General features: G+C 40.4%; 1 protein-coding gene across 1 annotated transcript in view; it reads right to left on the bottom strand.

Annotated features, from left to right (window-relative positions):
* THSD7B (thrombospondin type 1 domain containing 7B) overlaps positions 1 to 17,500 on the bottom strand; it is a gene marked incomplete at its 3' end in the record, with an annotated part of 241,747 nt that overhangs the window by 67,744 nt on the left and 156,503 nt on the right. Inside the window, exon 14 of the mRNA XM_079539376.1 lies at positions 4,491 to 4,669. Coding sequence (XP_079395502.1) covers positions 4,491 to 4,669 — 179 coding nt within the window. The remainder of the gene's footprint in view (positions 1 to 4,490; positions 4,670 to 17,500) is intronic.

A 17,500-nucleotide genomic window follows, 5' to 3' on the forward strand; every position in this document is an offset into this window, starting at 1 on the left:
GCTGTATGTTGCCTCTTCAGAAACGTTAATGCACCCAGAATTACTGCTCTTCCTGAGAGCAGTTACCTACCTAAGTGAAAATGGATCTGTTTCATTACAGTGTCTTGTGATAAGATATGCTACGTTGCTCTTCCTTAGGTAGGGTTCTTCTGACACAGTCTAAAGCTTGCAAGTATAGAGCAGGGGCATTTTTGGATCACAGAAACTTAGCTTGCAAAACATGAGCCAAAAAATTGCCTCAAGAAACCACTATGAATGTAAATCAAACTTTAGTCTGTACACTGCTATGTTGCTTATTTAAAACTTTTTTTTTAGGAAATTAAGTGTGAAAAGCCCTGGAAGCATCTTAACAAAAGGCTGCTCCTGAACAAGCCTTTACTAAAACTGTATGTAGGTCACTCTGAAAGTAATGCCTCCTATTTATTCCTGTGGAAACTACAACAGACACAAAGAGCACAATTGGATAGAGCAAATCTCAGCTACAAAACACTGCTTTTCAACATAGTCACCACCATTAGCTATGCATTTTTGCCAGTGATGAACAAGAGTCTGCATGCCAAGCTCATAACAATCTGCCCCGGTGGAGGTTCTCACTTATTTCAAAGATAGCCATGTCAAACTTTCCTTTTTTTTTTTCTTTTTTTTTTTCCCCCCTCTGTTCTGACCTTTTATATCCCCTTCTCATAGATGAATGACTTGCATTTGCAGTATCATTTCTTCTTTCCTTTCAACTCAAGGCAGCTACTTGGCCTGCACTGTACTTGTCCTCACAAGCCGTAAGTTAGTTTCATTTGTGACACCAGAATCCACCACCTCAGTCCCACAATCTCGTTCACATCTATGTAACTTTTCACAGTAAAGTACTCACACTAATCATATGCATAAATAAGACCTTAAAGTCCTGCAGATAAAAGTGAATGTCTGACCTGAAAACATTTTTCTATCAGAGAACTACCCCAATCATTACCATTTGATATCACAGGAGCCTGCAAACAACAAGACACATGCTTAAAAACAGGTTCCCCTCCCTATTTCTGATTGAAAGTTCAGCATTCAAAACACAATTTTTCCATTTTAAGCCAAATTTTAATGGGGATTTTTCTGATAAATAACCACAAATGGGGCCAGGCTGCAAGTATTCCTCTACCTGGGCCAATTCTCAGTTCAGTTATTTCCACTGAAGAAATGGGAAACAAAAATCTTTGACATCTACCTTCTTTCATCAAATCTGGTACAAAATATTTGAGAAGGGATGGGACCCTGACTGACAGCTGGATGTAATAAGAACAACATGTTCACTTTAAATGAAGTGGTAATGTTAAACTTCAGATACTTTCTACTTTTGCTGCTTCAACAGATCCAGCACATACAAAGTGAATAAACTGCATGCTGTGCTATCTGTCCTTTGGCAGGACCAGGTGGAAGCAGGAGGATGAAGAAGGAAGAGGAGGGAAAATCTTGACAGGAATACGTATTAGAGCAATCAATAGAAAGGTAATCCCTGGAAAACCAAGAGTTTTAAAATAAGATGCTTTTTTTTTGTAGTAATCCTAAAAACCTACAAGAGAATATTCAAGCAGTAAACCTCCCATAACTCATATTTAACCTTTAGTCATGTAGAACTATATATTAAATAGCTTAGCAACTCCATGCTGTGTAAGTGCATTCAAATAAGAGCAGATACAGAAAAAAGTAAAGCTACACCTCTTTTAACATGCATTACACAGCCAAGAACATCTGCCAGCTGACCCCTGTAATCCAATCGCCTGTTCAGAAGCAATCACAGCCTTAGATAAGAGCTGCACAACTTCGACATGCAACGCTCATTTTCTTTAAAAGATGTAGTAAAATGCAAGCACCTAACACTTAAACAATTGTCAAACACTTAGGGGCATAAACTCCATGAAATATCATGCAGGAATATGCCATTATCTCTGTGTCTGTATAAATGTATTAACTGCACTCAACTACATTTATGCTAAAAAGTTGTGTTCTAAAGAGACCAGAAAAACTGCACTACCATGATTGAACTGAGTCTAGGAGGACAGTCTTCTAGAAGAAGGTTTAAGTGATTCAGTAATTATTTGCATCAGTCAAATAAATTGTTTTGACTTGCGAATTGCCCTCTGCTCCAAAGCAGTCACTTTGCTGAAACACCAGCATTGCCAGAGCCCTTCCACAATGAGAAACGGTAAAAAGAAAACTGCTGGGCTGTTGTTTCCGTTATGTTCTCTGCATTTAAATTTATGCCAAATACCTGAAAGGCACTGGGGAGACAAAAAAGACGTACAAGGGGCCGCCAAGAAGCCTAGAAAACAACTTTCACAAGAAGAGAGATAAAAGATTATTTGGCTGACTGAGAAAAAACACAAACTGAGCACGGGTTTTAATCATACAATACTGGAAAACGGAGGGTTCTACAAAGTAGAAGATTAAGCAATAACAAGACCCAAGCTCAGGAGCAATAATTGTAAAGAGATAAGAAAAATAGTGGAGGAGATAATAAGGGAAATCTGCTGGCACCTACAGGAGTTTATTCTTGGTTTTCAGTTGTCTAAGGTCTTCATCAAAGCATAGAACACAATACTACATTGTCACCAGGAAAAGATAAGGAAAATCCTTCCACCAATGTGACCTAGCTTTCTCATGCCTGATATCAAAGAACCGTACTGTACTGCAGGTATTTAAACCAGATTATATGATTATGCAAAAAATAATTAGGAAGTCATATATTAACATACACAGAATTCTGCAGGGTTTCTCTCTAGGCTTTAAACACTGTTCACATCAGAGGAAAAAGAAGGCAATCCTCCCTACACTGGATTAAAGACATGTGTTCAGCTTAGCTAAACATGAGTGCAGCCAGCTAATTCAGTTTGCCATCTGGGCAAGGAATGTCTTCGTGCTGCAATGTGCCTAAGGAGTTCAGCACTTCTAAATCACTGCTGGGTGCAGAGCGAGGCTCTGTTACTGCTCAAAGAAGTAGGAAGCACAGGTGAAACCAATGAAGAGAAACACACACACCTGTATATGTGTACGTACCTATATGTACATATACATACATATACATGAAGTCTTATCTTCCTGAGAAAGAGGCAAAAAAGCACCAACTACCTTTATATTACCACCAGCTGTAATGCTTTGCAAGCACCATGCAGCAATAAACCTCACAAAGACATAAATTCCCAATTTAGACAATTTCTTTCCTTCAATATCTTCCAAAAGGGTTTTGAAATTAGTACATTTAATGTGCGTGAGGATAGGCAACACTTTATAGCAACGTTACTTTTCATCAGAAGTAGTCTGCTGTGACTTTGGGTAACAATCCTGGTACCTTTTCATTACAAAGGAGCTTATTGTTACCAAACAACTTATTGTGGGAATTCATTTTGCCTCTTTGGTGACCTCTCTGATCTATTAAGAAAAGCACTGAGGTATGAACAACACGCACTTTGTTGCAGTTTTATGTTTTCTTCTTGTTAGGATACAGCCTATGAATTCCGAACAGTGATATGCAGAAGAAGAAGCATTTAACAAGTTTCTCACACCAGTAAAAATAAACTGTGAGGAAAACGACATGAGTTGAGAATCAGGTGGTAGAAGTGGTGCTGCACCCCAGGACAAAGCTGTGGCAGTGACTGCACGGTAAACAACATGATCCAGCAGCTCTAGCACCTGCAAGCTGCTGCACAAATACATCTTTGCTGTTAAAATTCCTTCTACACATATTATGCAATACATTTTCCGTATATATATTTCTACACACTCGGCAAATTATACATATATATATATATATATCAAGCCCCTTTGGCATGACAGTTTCCATCCTATTAATTAATTTTCATAGTTGAATTTGAAAGCAGTAAAGAACAGGCTTAACTATATAGTGCTTCATCAGTGTTAATTACCATCACAAAATAATCAGTAAATGTAGGAAACCTCTATTGGCTTTGTAGATATACATATAGCATTAAAAAGCATTTAAATAGAAGCTGATTTTTCTTAAGAGTAGCAATTTAAAGACTATTTTCCTCTAATGGGACACTTCAATACTGAATATACAGAGATTAATGTTGAAGGGAACTTGTGTCGAAGGGAAAAGTTGCTAAAAATAGCAGAGTATATTTAACAAACACATGTTTCTGCAGCTACCATCGTCTCAGAGAGAATTAAAGATTTTTAAAACATCCATGACATCTGAGCTTTCTGATATTTACACACCATCCAGGTGAGATTATTTGTCCAGAGCTTCCTGTGCTCTGGGAGATAAAAATTGTTTTTACATAAGAAATGTTTCAGGTCATGTTCTCCTGTAACGTGAGCATCTTCCCCTCAATCCTCAAGAAGTTCTAGGATTGCCCATGAAACTCAAAGCCAGAGCCACGAGATTACTCTTGTTTGTAATTGCAATGCCAGCTTGCTACCTAATGATCCCAGCTGAAACTGCAACAAGCACAGTGAGATTTCTGTTAGTGATTTAACATGCTCACCTGATTCTTGAGATCCAGCTTCGGGCAGGGGCGACCTCCATTGTAGGGCTTCTCCTTCAGCCATTTGGATCTGACTTTCATCCCTGTCCCACAGGAAGAGCTGCAGGGGCTCCAGCTGGACCAATCACTTAATTTGCAATCAAATGGGCAAGGAACCATGCAAGATTCTTCAATGTAACCTATAGCAAAGATTGAAGACAGAGGTTTTATAATCATTCCAACTCATGAACTCCGATCCTTTAATGTCTCTCTGCAATCTGTATAATCAACTTCATAGGAGGACTTCTTATAGAGAAGAAGTTTGGCTGTCTGACAACACTTTCCCAATGCAAAATTATGATGCTATTTGCAAAGAACAGCAGTGACTAAAACCAATTTCTTGGTTTAGCCCAATGTTTACTAGGATGGCCATGATAAAACTGACTGATGTAAAGAATGCACATTGACAAGAAATATCCAATGTGAAGCAGGCAGCTGACAACAGGCAGCAACTATCCACACTGTAAGAATCTGGACATCACACACTATGGAGATCTAAGTGTACTACTAAGTGTACTTCTGAATTTTGTGATCCTCTGAAGCACAAGTTCTGCATCTGGGTGGGATGTCTTCCTGAGAGAAGCAAAGAAAACATATGACCCCATCTTTCTTCTGGTAGTTCTTATACATCTCTGCAACTGCTTTGACCACTCTGTATTTTATAAGAGACATACAAAAACTTTGCTTTCACCTTCTCCCACTTTGAAGTGTTTCCAGGATCACCTCTTCAAATCAGAATTTCGGATAGCTGCAGGTACAGCACCTTATTGAATCAAAACCCAATAGGGTTTCTCAGGACAAAACCAGGCTTTGTCTTCACATATCCAGCCCCACAGTCACTCAAGGGAAGAGAGATTTTGTAAAGCACACTCAAAGGGTGCCTGAGCCCATGGGGTCTTCACGAATGCCTGTCCATAGCCCTTGGCCAACATGTGGACAAGCTTCTGCACATCCCTGCTCACTGTGCTATGTTCATTCTCAAGTTTCCATTACCTGGTTGACATGATTCTAAGCACTACTAGATTTAAACAAAAGAGAGATTTCATGTTCAGCCACAAAAGTTGGTGGCTGCTAGGACCGGCCCTTATTACAGAAGGCTTAAGTCCTCTGACACCTCTGGCAATTAAGGCAATGGAAAGAAAAGAATTTCATCCCTATCGTATTTCTGACGTTACTCATTTTTATGTCCTTTCTGTTTGGTTTTCAGCCTCTAACCCTCCCTGTGTAAGCCATATCTACAGAATACTAAATTAGCTGATTTAATTATGCTCTTAAGAAGGATTTCTCCACTCTCTATCAAGGTGACAGTCACCACAGCAGGATAAAGCACAAAAATACATAATAAATAAAACAGGAGAAGCAGCTTCTCTCCAAAACCTCTGGACAAGCGCCCCGAACAGCCAGGAAACACCAAAGCCCAGCAGCCGGATTTACCGGCTCTGCTGCATCCAAACCTGTACTGACTCCAAGCCATGACTGTGCTGCATCCTGAGCATCGATCCACAGCAGCAGCACGAGGATGCACTCCTCGTTTCACTGTGGAGAAACAGCTTTCAGACTTGGTTAGGCATCCCCCACCTATAAAATATCCTCCATCTAGCAGCACAAGAAATACTGACACTGTTTTAGGAAACAGTGCCTTAAAAATTCCTGGAACAACAGCAGTCCCCTCCTTCAGCTCTATGATGTTCTGCTTTTTCTTTGGCTTCGTGTGGCACTCTCCTCCCTCTCTTTCAGAACGGCCACCCCAGCAGTCTGACAGCTGCAATCATTTCCACCAGCAGTTCCTGCTGTAACTCCTTCCTAAAGCTGCCCAGTTGTCCTCGTGCAGCATGCAATGTTTCACTTTGCTCCTGCTTATCTCTGTGTGCTGCATTCCCTTTTCAGCTACAGTTTCAGAGTCACTGGCATTACATATCTTGATTATTTCCTACCCAATCCATGACAGTGATGACTTTGCATGCTTTGTGTTCTCATCTAGCTCAGATTACACCCATGCACACACACATAAAATATTTCCACAACTGGATAGACTGGATAGAAAGACTCACTTTCTATCCAAAATATCCAAGCTATCCCCTGCTTTCTCACTAATATTCTACTCAACCTGCTTAGGTTGTCACTCAAAGCTGTTCATAACACATTATGATAACTAAAAGAAATTTCCTCATGATAGATTTATGAGCAGCATTTCTTAGGCAGTTCTTCAAAGAGTTCTGTACCACCATCACATGAAATATCACTTCTCCTTGGGCTGTGTGACAGCCTGGGTAATTAACTCTTAACAGAAACAAAGAAAGTGCCTTGCTTACAAGGAGAGTTAGGCAGAGGGGTTATCAGCTTATCAGCAAAGGCAAAATGGGATAAGCCTTCTGATAGTTCAAGACTTACTTCTACAATAAAAAGAAATAAAATAAAAAATAGGAAAGTAAGACAGAGAAAGAAAAAGTTTCATAAACAAAACAAATGAAATCTGTTCCACTTCATTGTAGTGGGGATCCCTCAGCAAAACGAAGGTTTTCTAAAGACTTCCTAATGCTAAGAGACCAACCTACTGCATTTCGAGTTTCCTCATCCACATATATAAATTAAATTAAGTATGAATAAAAACTAGCAAGCTAATAGAGCAGTAAATTAACTTAATGTCCACAGGAAACAGATGTTCCATATTAAATAATGGTTAAAAAAAAAAAAACAGAATATAACCTTTTTTCAACACCTTCTCACAAACTGTCGTTATATCTTCCATTAACTGCTTGAAGTTTATCCTGTGCTGAGATTCCCATCATCAAAGGTTTCATTCAACAACAAAATTTTTTGTGAAAACATCTGTGTGATGAGTGCCCTCTGCACAGATATGTCATCGATTATTGATACCGTTACGAGAAACTAGTAAGTACTGCTGTACTCAGCTCATTCCCAGCCCTTCCAGTGCCCATGAGAATGGGATATTTGGTTTTCTCTGTAGAGCATTGCAATGGCCTGGCAGTGTCAGGAGCTGAGAAGAGTTTGGTTTGGAAACAGAAAGTAAACCTTGACATGGCATTCCCAGCAAGCTTTTAGTATTGGCATGGCGCGTAACAAATGAGATACACCATTAATACCAGCTGTTAATAGCAAATTCCACATGCAGGCTATTACCAGTGGAAGGAACAATAAAACACAATTACAGATCAAAATAAAAAAATATTTCTGACAGTAAAGGAATATGAAAAGGGAAGAACATAAATGTGTTTCTGAGTTACTGTCACTCAGCTTAGGGAGATTAACTCAACCCAAGCTCAAGATCAACCATGTTTTGTCAATGTCATCCTTAAACACCTCACTCATCCACTTCATTCCCTGTTCTCCTCTTCTGCAGTACCTGTACTAACACTTGTTGAGTTTCCCCCCCCGATTAGGATAAATAAACAATAGGATAAATCAACAATAAAGACCTTCTGCAGGAAAAGACACTGTCCTTTCCCAGGCCCTGCCCGGCCTGTTTCTTATGTTCTCTCTTCTCTTGAAGCTTCCTTTAATCTTTTTTATTCCTCAAAATCTCAAACACCATTGAACTGAAGCCCCGTTACTTTAGAAACAGCAGTTGAGAACCTCTGCAGAGTCTGAACCAACACCAGGTTGCTGTGTGTCACCAAGCTGGGGCTGCAGGCGCAGGTGAGATTGAGACGCAAACACCAAGGCATGGGATATTTACGTAAGCAGTTGGAAACACACTACTGGGAATTGTCCCGAATTGGCAGAAAAAATTGTACTGGACGATCAAATAAGCCTTTTTCATGTTTAAGTGCTATTGTTTTACTACTGAGACACTGCCAACGTAATAGGATGAACAAATGCATTTACCTAGGCTGCCAAACTCATTTTACTATTATTTATTCATTAAGAACAATGTTGCTCTACAAGCCACAAATGGAGTCTCATCCCATCCATAATAAACAAAGTGCCCACAGAATACACAGGATGTATTGGGAAGGCACAAGATGGAACAACAGCTATTATTCTTGTCTCACTTTTTTTCTGCGCAACCCAAAAGAGATGAAGCAAGAGAAGGCAGACGAATAAAGCAAAGATGATGGTTTGGTGGGTGTTGGACGCCAAGGCTCAAACGCTTGGTGTAAAAACTGTTATTCTTGTCTCATTCTTTTTTGCTGTGCAACCCAGAAGAGCTGAGGAGGTGGATGAATGATGGTCTGGAGATGTCACACGGTTCAGGTGGAGGTGGTAGGAGACACAAAGTGATTGCACTGCAGAACTGAGCGGTGAGTTTTTGCAGTAGTACAATTTCATTCCCTACATGAATAACACAGGTCACACTTGGCACAGCCAACAAGGGGCTGCAGCACCCTTCTGTGTCTCTGTCCACATTCACAATCAGACGCTGGCGGGGGGAAGCAGGCAATTAGGAGATTTACAAGCTAATGGGAGACACTGACATCCACCTGACTGTTGTACTTCCAAATGATAAATTTGCTGAGGGTGTAAGGTCTGTGCACAGCATTAAACAAATGTGCCAAAAGGACTCCAAGAGGCTGACTGAAAAGTGTTTTGAAAATAAACAGCATTCCTCCAGCAGCTTTGGAAACAGATGCACTTCTAATTGAATTGGCTTTAAACTCATTTGTATCCTCTCTAGCATATTTCATCATTTCAATTAACAAACTTCTAGCAGTACTACCCTTGTTAGTAAACCTTGAGGTACTTCATAAAATTCAAGGTCATTACCAAGAAAGGGACAATTCTGTGCATCACTGCTACTGCCATTGGTAATAACACAAGTGATTTCCCTTGGAGCCTCCAGGCTAAAAGAGATCACCTTTCAGCACACAAGGGAGAAGCAAAATGGACAGTGACACTGAAGAAATGTTTCTAATTACACACCAAAGGTAGAAGGGAAAAAGAGTTGATTCATTTTCCTATTAATATTTACCTTCATTTGGTAACTGGCTGTGAAGTATGTAGAGTAACACCAGTAAATCCATGCAGCACTGAAAGTCTAATAGCTAAGGACTTCATTAGTGAGACCTGGTGGACCATAGCACCCAGTGAGCCACATTCTGCTGTGCTGGTGCTCTGGGATCTCCTACAAAGCAACCTTGTGCTTTAAGTCAGGTGAAAACAGCTTTGAGAACAGACTGCAGTTAAGAGAATGGCTCTGCCAGCTGGGCATATCAGGCTGGGGCTGCTCCAGCAAATCCCAGCAGATGTGAGCAGGGACTGCCAGCACGTCAGGAGCTAGGAGCTCCTTGTCCTAAACAAGCCCCTCCAAGTGCTTAAATCCTGCCTCAAGGGCAAATGTTATTAACAAATCTGGGAGTCTTAAAGTTTTTATCAACTTCAGTTGCATCTGAACAAGATGTAATATTGCCACAGAATAAATGTTTAATCTTTTTTTTTCCCCTAACATCCAAGGATTTGAGAGATTGTATGCATTACTAGTTTGCTAGCCGGGGAAATTTAAGAGATAATCTAATGAATGCGTTCATTAAATGCACAATAAAAAACCAGCAAAAATAACTTTTACATCGAGTGTTTTGCAAAGCTTGAATAATGGATCACCTTAGTTAATTTATTCCTGCTTGCTCTTCTCAACAATAAGGCACACGCTCCCTTTATCTCGTAGCAGACTTATTATAGATTCTAAATAGACCAGAGAGGACTTGTAAAACATGCTGGTAAGTTTAAGTCATCGTTATTGTTATTGAAATTCATCCAAAGGTTGGTTTTATTGTTCAATTTCACAGCCTCTATAAATCCTGACAAGACAGTCGGGTTGATGCTGACTTTGCATTATGATTCCTAATTTCCTTTGATTTTGCATTTCCTTAAAGAAACTGCAAGCTTACACCTTGTCTTAACTATCAACTGTAATAGTTGCTATATTTAGTCTGTTAACTACATAAGAAAATTTCCAGTAATTAGCACAAGCCTTGTAACAGATTGCAAAACAAACTGAGAACCCTTCCAGAGAAGAGAGATTCATCTGCTGCCTTCTGAGTGCAAATAAATAGGACCTCGCTGTGGACACTCACCTCACAGGGGACTTCAGATGCATACAGGCAGAAACTCACTGCACAAACCTGGGCTCCAGATCTCAAAGCCAGTCATGGCAAAGATCCCTGCTCCCCCGCAGCAAAGGCAGACTGTCTGCTTGGAAGCCCCAATGTCTTAAGAAAGTCTTTACAAATAAAAAAAACCCATGCACTGGCATCAAGGGTATTAAGGGTAAAAGCTCAACTGTTTTCCTATATACTTTGCTCATCACCCTGCAACTGGGAAAATCATCTGCTCTGTCCAAGCAAAACTGCTTTTTCCCTCCCCAGTGTCTTTAGCCTTGGTATATTAGGAAAGAAACACATCCTATTATATTTTATTATTGACTGTTTAGCATACATAGCTTTACAGGCTATTCAATTCATAGCAAAAGCAGATATGGCAAAACAAACCTGAGACAACATTTACTTTTTATTATTATTATGAGAACTAGATAATATAACAAGGCTGTTTTTGAAGGCAGTGCACACATCTGCAATACATCATGAAGACGAAATTAAATTGTCCAAAGAACGACAAATTCCCCCCTTTCTCATACGTCTGACTTCTCTCAAAGGCCCAATTCCACAATAGCTGCAAAAATAAATGCACTTTGTAGAGTGCACTGAAGAGCAATATAGACTTGGGCTATTTGGACCGAGTGGGAAGCATCTTCCAGAGCCAAGGGTCCAGCCCTGGGAGAAAGCTGCTGCCAAATGGCACCAAATCTATCTGCCCCCATCAGTAAATCATACATGGCCCAAAGGTCAATGGTTTCAGGCTGTGCTGGAGCACACTAAGAAACTCAATTTCTGAGTTCGGGACCCTCCACGGAGAGCATTTTTCTGCCAGGTTCCAGACACACGACGTCAGGCATTGTCAACACAATATGCCACCTAATTTCAGCTGCCAAGTTAGGAACCCAAGACATGGGCAAGCTTCAGTTAGGCAACTTAGCTCAGACAACACTACATTTTACAGAATGGCAAATGCTGACGCATTTCTCATATCCTGATAATTAGCAAGAATTGAGCACTCTAATACTGCCACTATTTTGGACAGCACAAGCCACCAGATGACTGCAGAAGAGAACACAGACCAGTCAGAATAATTTGCAATAAGTATTATCAAGGAGGCTCATGACCACATGAGCAAAAGCTGATTTTTTTTTTTTTAAATGCACATTTCTTGTACTTTAATTCACAAACTTGAGAAGTATTACCAAGTATTACCATTACTCTGCTCCAGACCAGGTCATCCCACCCCTGAAAGGCACTGAGGAGCTCCTTGAGCCAACACCGACCTCTGCAGCCTCCTTCCCCACAGTAACAAGTGACACAGTGACCTCTCCAATCAATACATTTAAATCAATACACCACCTTAATTCCTTCTTGTCTCATTGATGCTAACTGAGAAACCTAACTACATGCTTTAATCATACTTGCAATGTTTTAAAAATGTCATTAAGCATTATCAGCCTTGGGGAAATCTGTAAGCGCTTTTCTGAAAGGCACAGAACTGCTGCAAGGTCCAGCCCAGGCTCTCCTGGTGGAGTTCCTGATGGAGGCACTGGCTGCAATTCCTGCTACCAGATGTCACCTTGACACAGGGCAATGGACACAAAGACATCAGACCTTAAATAAAGATGTACTAAAAGAAACATCTGCTAAGAGCAGGGTTTTAAGAAAAGGAGGAGTCCTGCTTGTTTTTTACAGCTTAAGCACAGGGAGAACAGCACAACTGACTTAGATGATGGAAAATGTTGAGATGGGAATAGGACACTTTCATGATGTAAGCAGGCCCCAGCACAGAGTACTGATGTACTGAATTGCTTATAGATTTTTGTTTCAATTTTGCAGTGTGGCTCAGAGTGCTCTAGTCGTGAACTTCAATCTCCCCTGCTGGAGCATTTCCTGGCCAATAAATTCAGACTGCAGCAGAAAGCAATGCAATCTTGAGAAGTGCTACAGTTGTTAATAGGCACTCATCTGTTACTAAATACAAAGAAAGTCCAAGATCTCACAGAGGGAACGTGTCCATACTGAGGGTATCAGGAGCTTTGCAGACCAAGCTCTTCACCATTTCATACACCACCCTCACTTAACAACTCTGGAGAATAGATTTCAAAGTGTATCTCAGATCCAGGCATAGACTAAGGAAGGACAACCACTCAGTTAGTCATCATTCACCACCATATCCCCATTTAGTGCTACTCTTACTGCAAGCAGTGTACCAACTCATTCAGTTACTGACCTATATGCAGTAAGTGGAATTCTTAGTTTTGTAGGACTTGTTCCATACAGTCACAAACATATGAAGTTGCCTCTGAATATCATCAGGCATTAAACCTTTTAACACTTACTGGAAGCTTTATAAATCAGAATACATAAAGGTAACCAGGTTAAAGAACACTGGGAAAATAAACCTTGTAAGACACATGAACAATTCTGTTAATGTGTATGTCACTTCCCAGCTCAGTTGCACATCTTTCAAAGGGATCATGAAGCCCTCTTTGAGCAGGAAAAGTAGAGTTTTTAACACTAGAGTAAGCTCACTAAGAGAGTTTCACCATTCATGAAATGACTTCAGTGAAAACAGCATTTCTTCATGCTTCCAGTGTAAGATAATAAATAGATACGCAGGGAGTGAAAACTCTTAATTCTTCTATAATAACATTTTACTAGAGCTTTGGTTTATAACAGACCGTACTTGTGATAAATGTGTTACTAAGGATGAAGAGACAGACCACATTTCCAAAAGACACACTTATTACAGACTACTGCAGAAGTAGCAGGCTGCCCAGTACCTTAACTTGCTATCAAAAGTGCCCAAAGCCTCTGATAGACTGTTTCCGCACTGAGTTACTATTTCTACACCAGAAAGTGTTCTCAATTCCCACGGAAGAGCTTTAATCAAGCTGTCAAAACTAGAAAAAGTGGCCCAACCTAATAATAGAAACAAAAGGCAGGATCACAAGCAAGGCCGGGCAGAGGTGGACCAGGAAGACAAGGCTTACAGTACATCAGCTGCTCCACATCAATTGCTCATGAGCATGCCCATACCCTCAAGGGTTATATCCCATCTGAACCTAACTAACAGCCCCAGCACACAGCCTGCTAGTACCCTGAGAGCAGGCAACTCTGTGTCTGAACTGCTCCCAACCAAACTTAGTATTTCAATGCAGAAACCCAGATCTGTAGCTAGTTAAATAAACAAATAAATAAATAAAATTTCCTCCTGTAGCCTGGTATTTGCCACCTCTTCAAAGGGGTTGTTTCATGGAATGCAGCAACAAGAACAGAAGATGGGAAAAAAGAATAGCGCATATCACTACAACCAAACATCGGCAGCATCTGCAGAAGATGTTTCTCAAAGAGCTCATTCTCTAAATATTTTCTTTTAAGATGTGTGCTTGCTTTCTGTAAGACAAAGATCTGGAAGAATGTGCATTCCTATGTACTAGTGCCTCAGGGGAAGTCTTGCTGGAAATAAACTTCTTTGATAGACAATTTGCCCCATTCAGAAATAACAGATTTTGATGGTTTTTTTTTGCCTTTGATTCTGTTGCCAGAAAACCATAAAGAACAGCTACGTTTGAGCAGTTGTCTTCTGATCCTATTTCATTTGATAATTCTTTTAACATCCAGGAAGTAGGAACTATGGCCAAATTTTCTTACGGTGAGTAGATTTTGGAAAGGAAAAAAAAACAAAACAAAAGGGAAGGAAGAGATAGGGGGAGAAGTACTGTTCTTTGAGCACTGCAATGAGAACAATGACTAAAAATCCTGCACACAGACTAGAAATAGAGGGCAGGCCCTTTACAGCTCTGCTGCTACACCTACAGCTCCATAGGCAGGCACAGCTGTAATTAAGAGTGTCACTTCACACATGAGGAAATGTGTAGAAATGTTGGAGGAAGGTCCATAGGAGTACCCAGATGGGATTGTGGGACTAAATTGAGAAGCTATTTTCCTTTGAGACAGCAGACTCTCAAAGGTGATAACAGCTTTACGTCCTGAAGTGGAGACTGAAGGCAGGATAGGACAAGGCTGTCCGCAGTGGGCAATGCTATCCTTCCACTTGTGATATAAACCCAGCTTTCATTCCCATGTCAGGGGACAGAATGGGCAGAAAACAAGGTGAACTTGAAGCTGAAACTTCTTCCTCCAGCAGTCTTCAAAAAGGTTTGTCCTGCTAAGTAATACAGTCATTTATTTACAATAGAAAAGCTGCAGAGAGAGGAGAGGCACAAGAGCTATCCTCAAAAAGAGCATGGCAATATTTCACCAAGGCCAAATGCCAAGCAAAGGTGGTGTAGCACAGTCTGAGCACTGAGCCCACATATCATCAGCAGCTGATGGTATCAAGACTACCTACTGCTCCCATACTTTATGGAGGAGGCACCCCAAGGCTGCCAAGCTTACAGCCCAGAACTGGAAAAGAACAGGTAGGCAGGACTGCCAATTTTGCTTGTAAAAGAATGAGGGAGTCAAACACAAGGGCTCATTTGTAGATGTTTGTTGGATGCTGTTTATGGCAGTGCAGAAATCTCCTAGTGCTGAAAGCAGTGGATTCAGGCATTAATGGTTTGTGATTAAAAAATGCGATTTCAATATGCTATTCAGGCTAAAAATACAATTAAATGCTTCTTTTCAAAAGTAGGTGAAATATCTGGTCACAAAAAATTCTATTTCTGAAGCATTTCAAAACAAAATCAGGAATTTCTGCAACATTTTCATTCTTCAAGATAAAATTCACCGCAATGAAAAAAAAATTTTGAATGCACCAAGTGCCAGAATAGGTGTACTTTCAAAAACAAATGGGCCTTTACTCAAAGTAAGCTTTCCCAACCTTGGCTTTCCATATTGTTATCTCACAGAAAAGATAAGTGTGCTATCAGTCCACGATAGACTTAGGTCACATTTCTTTTACCTGTCAGGCTCTGCTTATAGTTTTCTGAGCTAAACAAATATCGCTTTGCAGACAGATTACTGAAGGCCAGCGATTAAAAGGGTCTCATTTTCTCCTAAAATAACTCATTTAATTCAGATGCTTTTAGCTTTTCATCCAGAAACAAAATCATTTTGCTAAATCTGAAATTACAGTACCCTAAAGAACTGAAGATTTCATGTAAGCAAGAAAATGAAAGACAGAGGGTCAGTTGGAACAGGGCTCACTCATGCAGCATTTCAGAGTCCCTGCGATGGATCCCTGCTAGTCACACTGTGTCCATCAAGCTGATGGCCAGCATTTGGAAGTAAGAGAGTGCAAACCCCAGAGGAGTGCCCTGGGTAAAGGCACAGCTCTACTGTGGACTGACCTTTTAGAAAATCAGACTTCACGAGACTCAACGCTACCTGGTTTTCAGCAACTGGAGTTAAAATTCCTGATCCGTGACCTTTGAATATTGTCCTAAATCTCTCAGCATCAGGGGCACAGCTGGCCAGAGCTGGCGACTGCTGTCTGCTGTGCCTCAAGCAGGGAGCACTCCTCCAGCAGCAACAAATGAAAGTTTTCAACTTCTCTTTGTGCAAATGCTTGCTCCAGGAGCAATGTTTTACAAGAGAAACAAACAAAGCAAAAAAATGTTTTGCAAATGAGGAATCACCCATCCTAGGTCCCCACAGGAACAGAACTGACATTCTCAGGGGGTGACCTTGTCAGCAGCATTCCCAGCAGCAGTATCCCATGGACCTGCTGGGAAGCAACCAAGGGACACCTCCCCATGAGTAGAAACGCCCAGGAACAGTCTCAGCAAACTGCAGTCCTTTTTTGTTTCTCCAGAGGCAGCTAAACCTAAGAAAACATCTGACTAGTGAGAGCAAGGAGGACATTTTACTACTGAGAGTGAGGAAGACTATTATTCAAAAATTTAGAGATAATTAAAGCTTTTTGTGGAGACTGTGTGTTGAAGCCCACTGCTCAATGATTTAAAGCGAGGATCTGTTTGTCTGTTGTATCTTTCTTCCAGGCTCCTGTTGTTGTCAGCAAAGCAAAATTTGAATAGCATAAGCGCATTTCATAAATTCCAGCTTTCCATAAATTCCCCATCAGATCAAAAGAGAAACCCCTGTGCAGCAGCACAGAGATCTCCAGCCTTTGATTTGGAACAGATGAGGCACCCTACGTTCCTCCTCCAAGATTTAAAAACCAAAAAAAAAAAACAACAACAAAACAAAACCAAAAAAAAACCACGAAAAAGAAACACCACCAACAAAAACCCATTGGCACAGCACAAAAAAAAGAGAGGCCAAGGAGTCGCATGAAATAATCTGAAACAAAGGAGGTAGAAATGCACAACCAGCATTAGGACAGATTGAAAGAAGCAGATGAGCTGCAATTAGCAGGACAAATTCACATCCAAGAGGATGCTCCGAATGCCAACCAGCAACCAGCGACTCTGTGGAGTGGTAAGCTGAAAACAAGATAATTTATTTTTCTGATGGGAAGGACTAATTGAGGCAAATTATCAATTATATTTTGGTAACACAGTTGGAGATATTTACCTCTATCCTTAATTTTCTAATTGGCTTTCCAAATTAAAGAAAGGAAAAGGAGAATGAACCAACTCCAGCAGGAAAGATTCTGTCCGGTTTAGAAACTGCAAGACAGTCAATCTGTGGGCTTACTGAGTGGGCCATCAAGGAAAATAACGACACTACTAAAATAAAGCAGCACACTAAACACAAAAGCCAGTCTTGTGAAAAAAAGCTGTGCTATGTTGTTTTTTTTTTTTCCTGTACATCCCAGAAAAGCTTTGGTGCAGAAAGAAATTTGTCTGAGATTTGTATTTTTAAGGGCCTCAGACCCTGAACCTCTCTGAGGAGTGATTAATCTCTACATTAGGCTCAAAGCCATTGTTACGTTCACATATTTATGATACATTCACATGGTAAGTCACACTGATGTAGGTGAACTAAATCCTATGGAATTTTAAC

The sequence above is a fragment of the Tetrao urogallus genome (genome assembly GCF_951394365.1).
Source record: "Tetrao urogallus genome assembly, chromosome: 8".
Taxonomy (NCBI): domain Eukaryota; kingdom Metazoa; phylum Chordata; class Aves; order Galliformes; family Phasianidae; genus Tetrao; species Tetrao urogallus.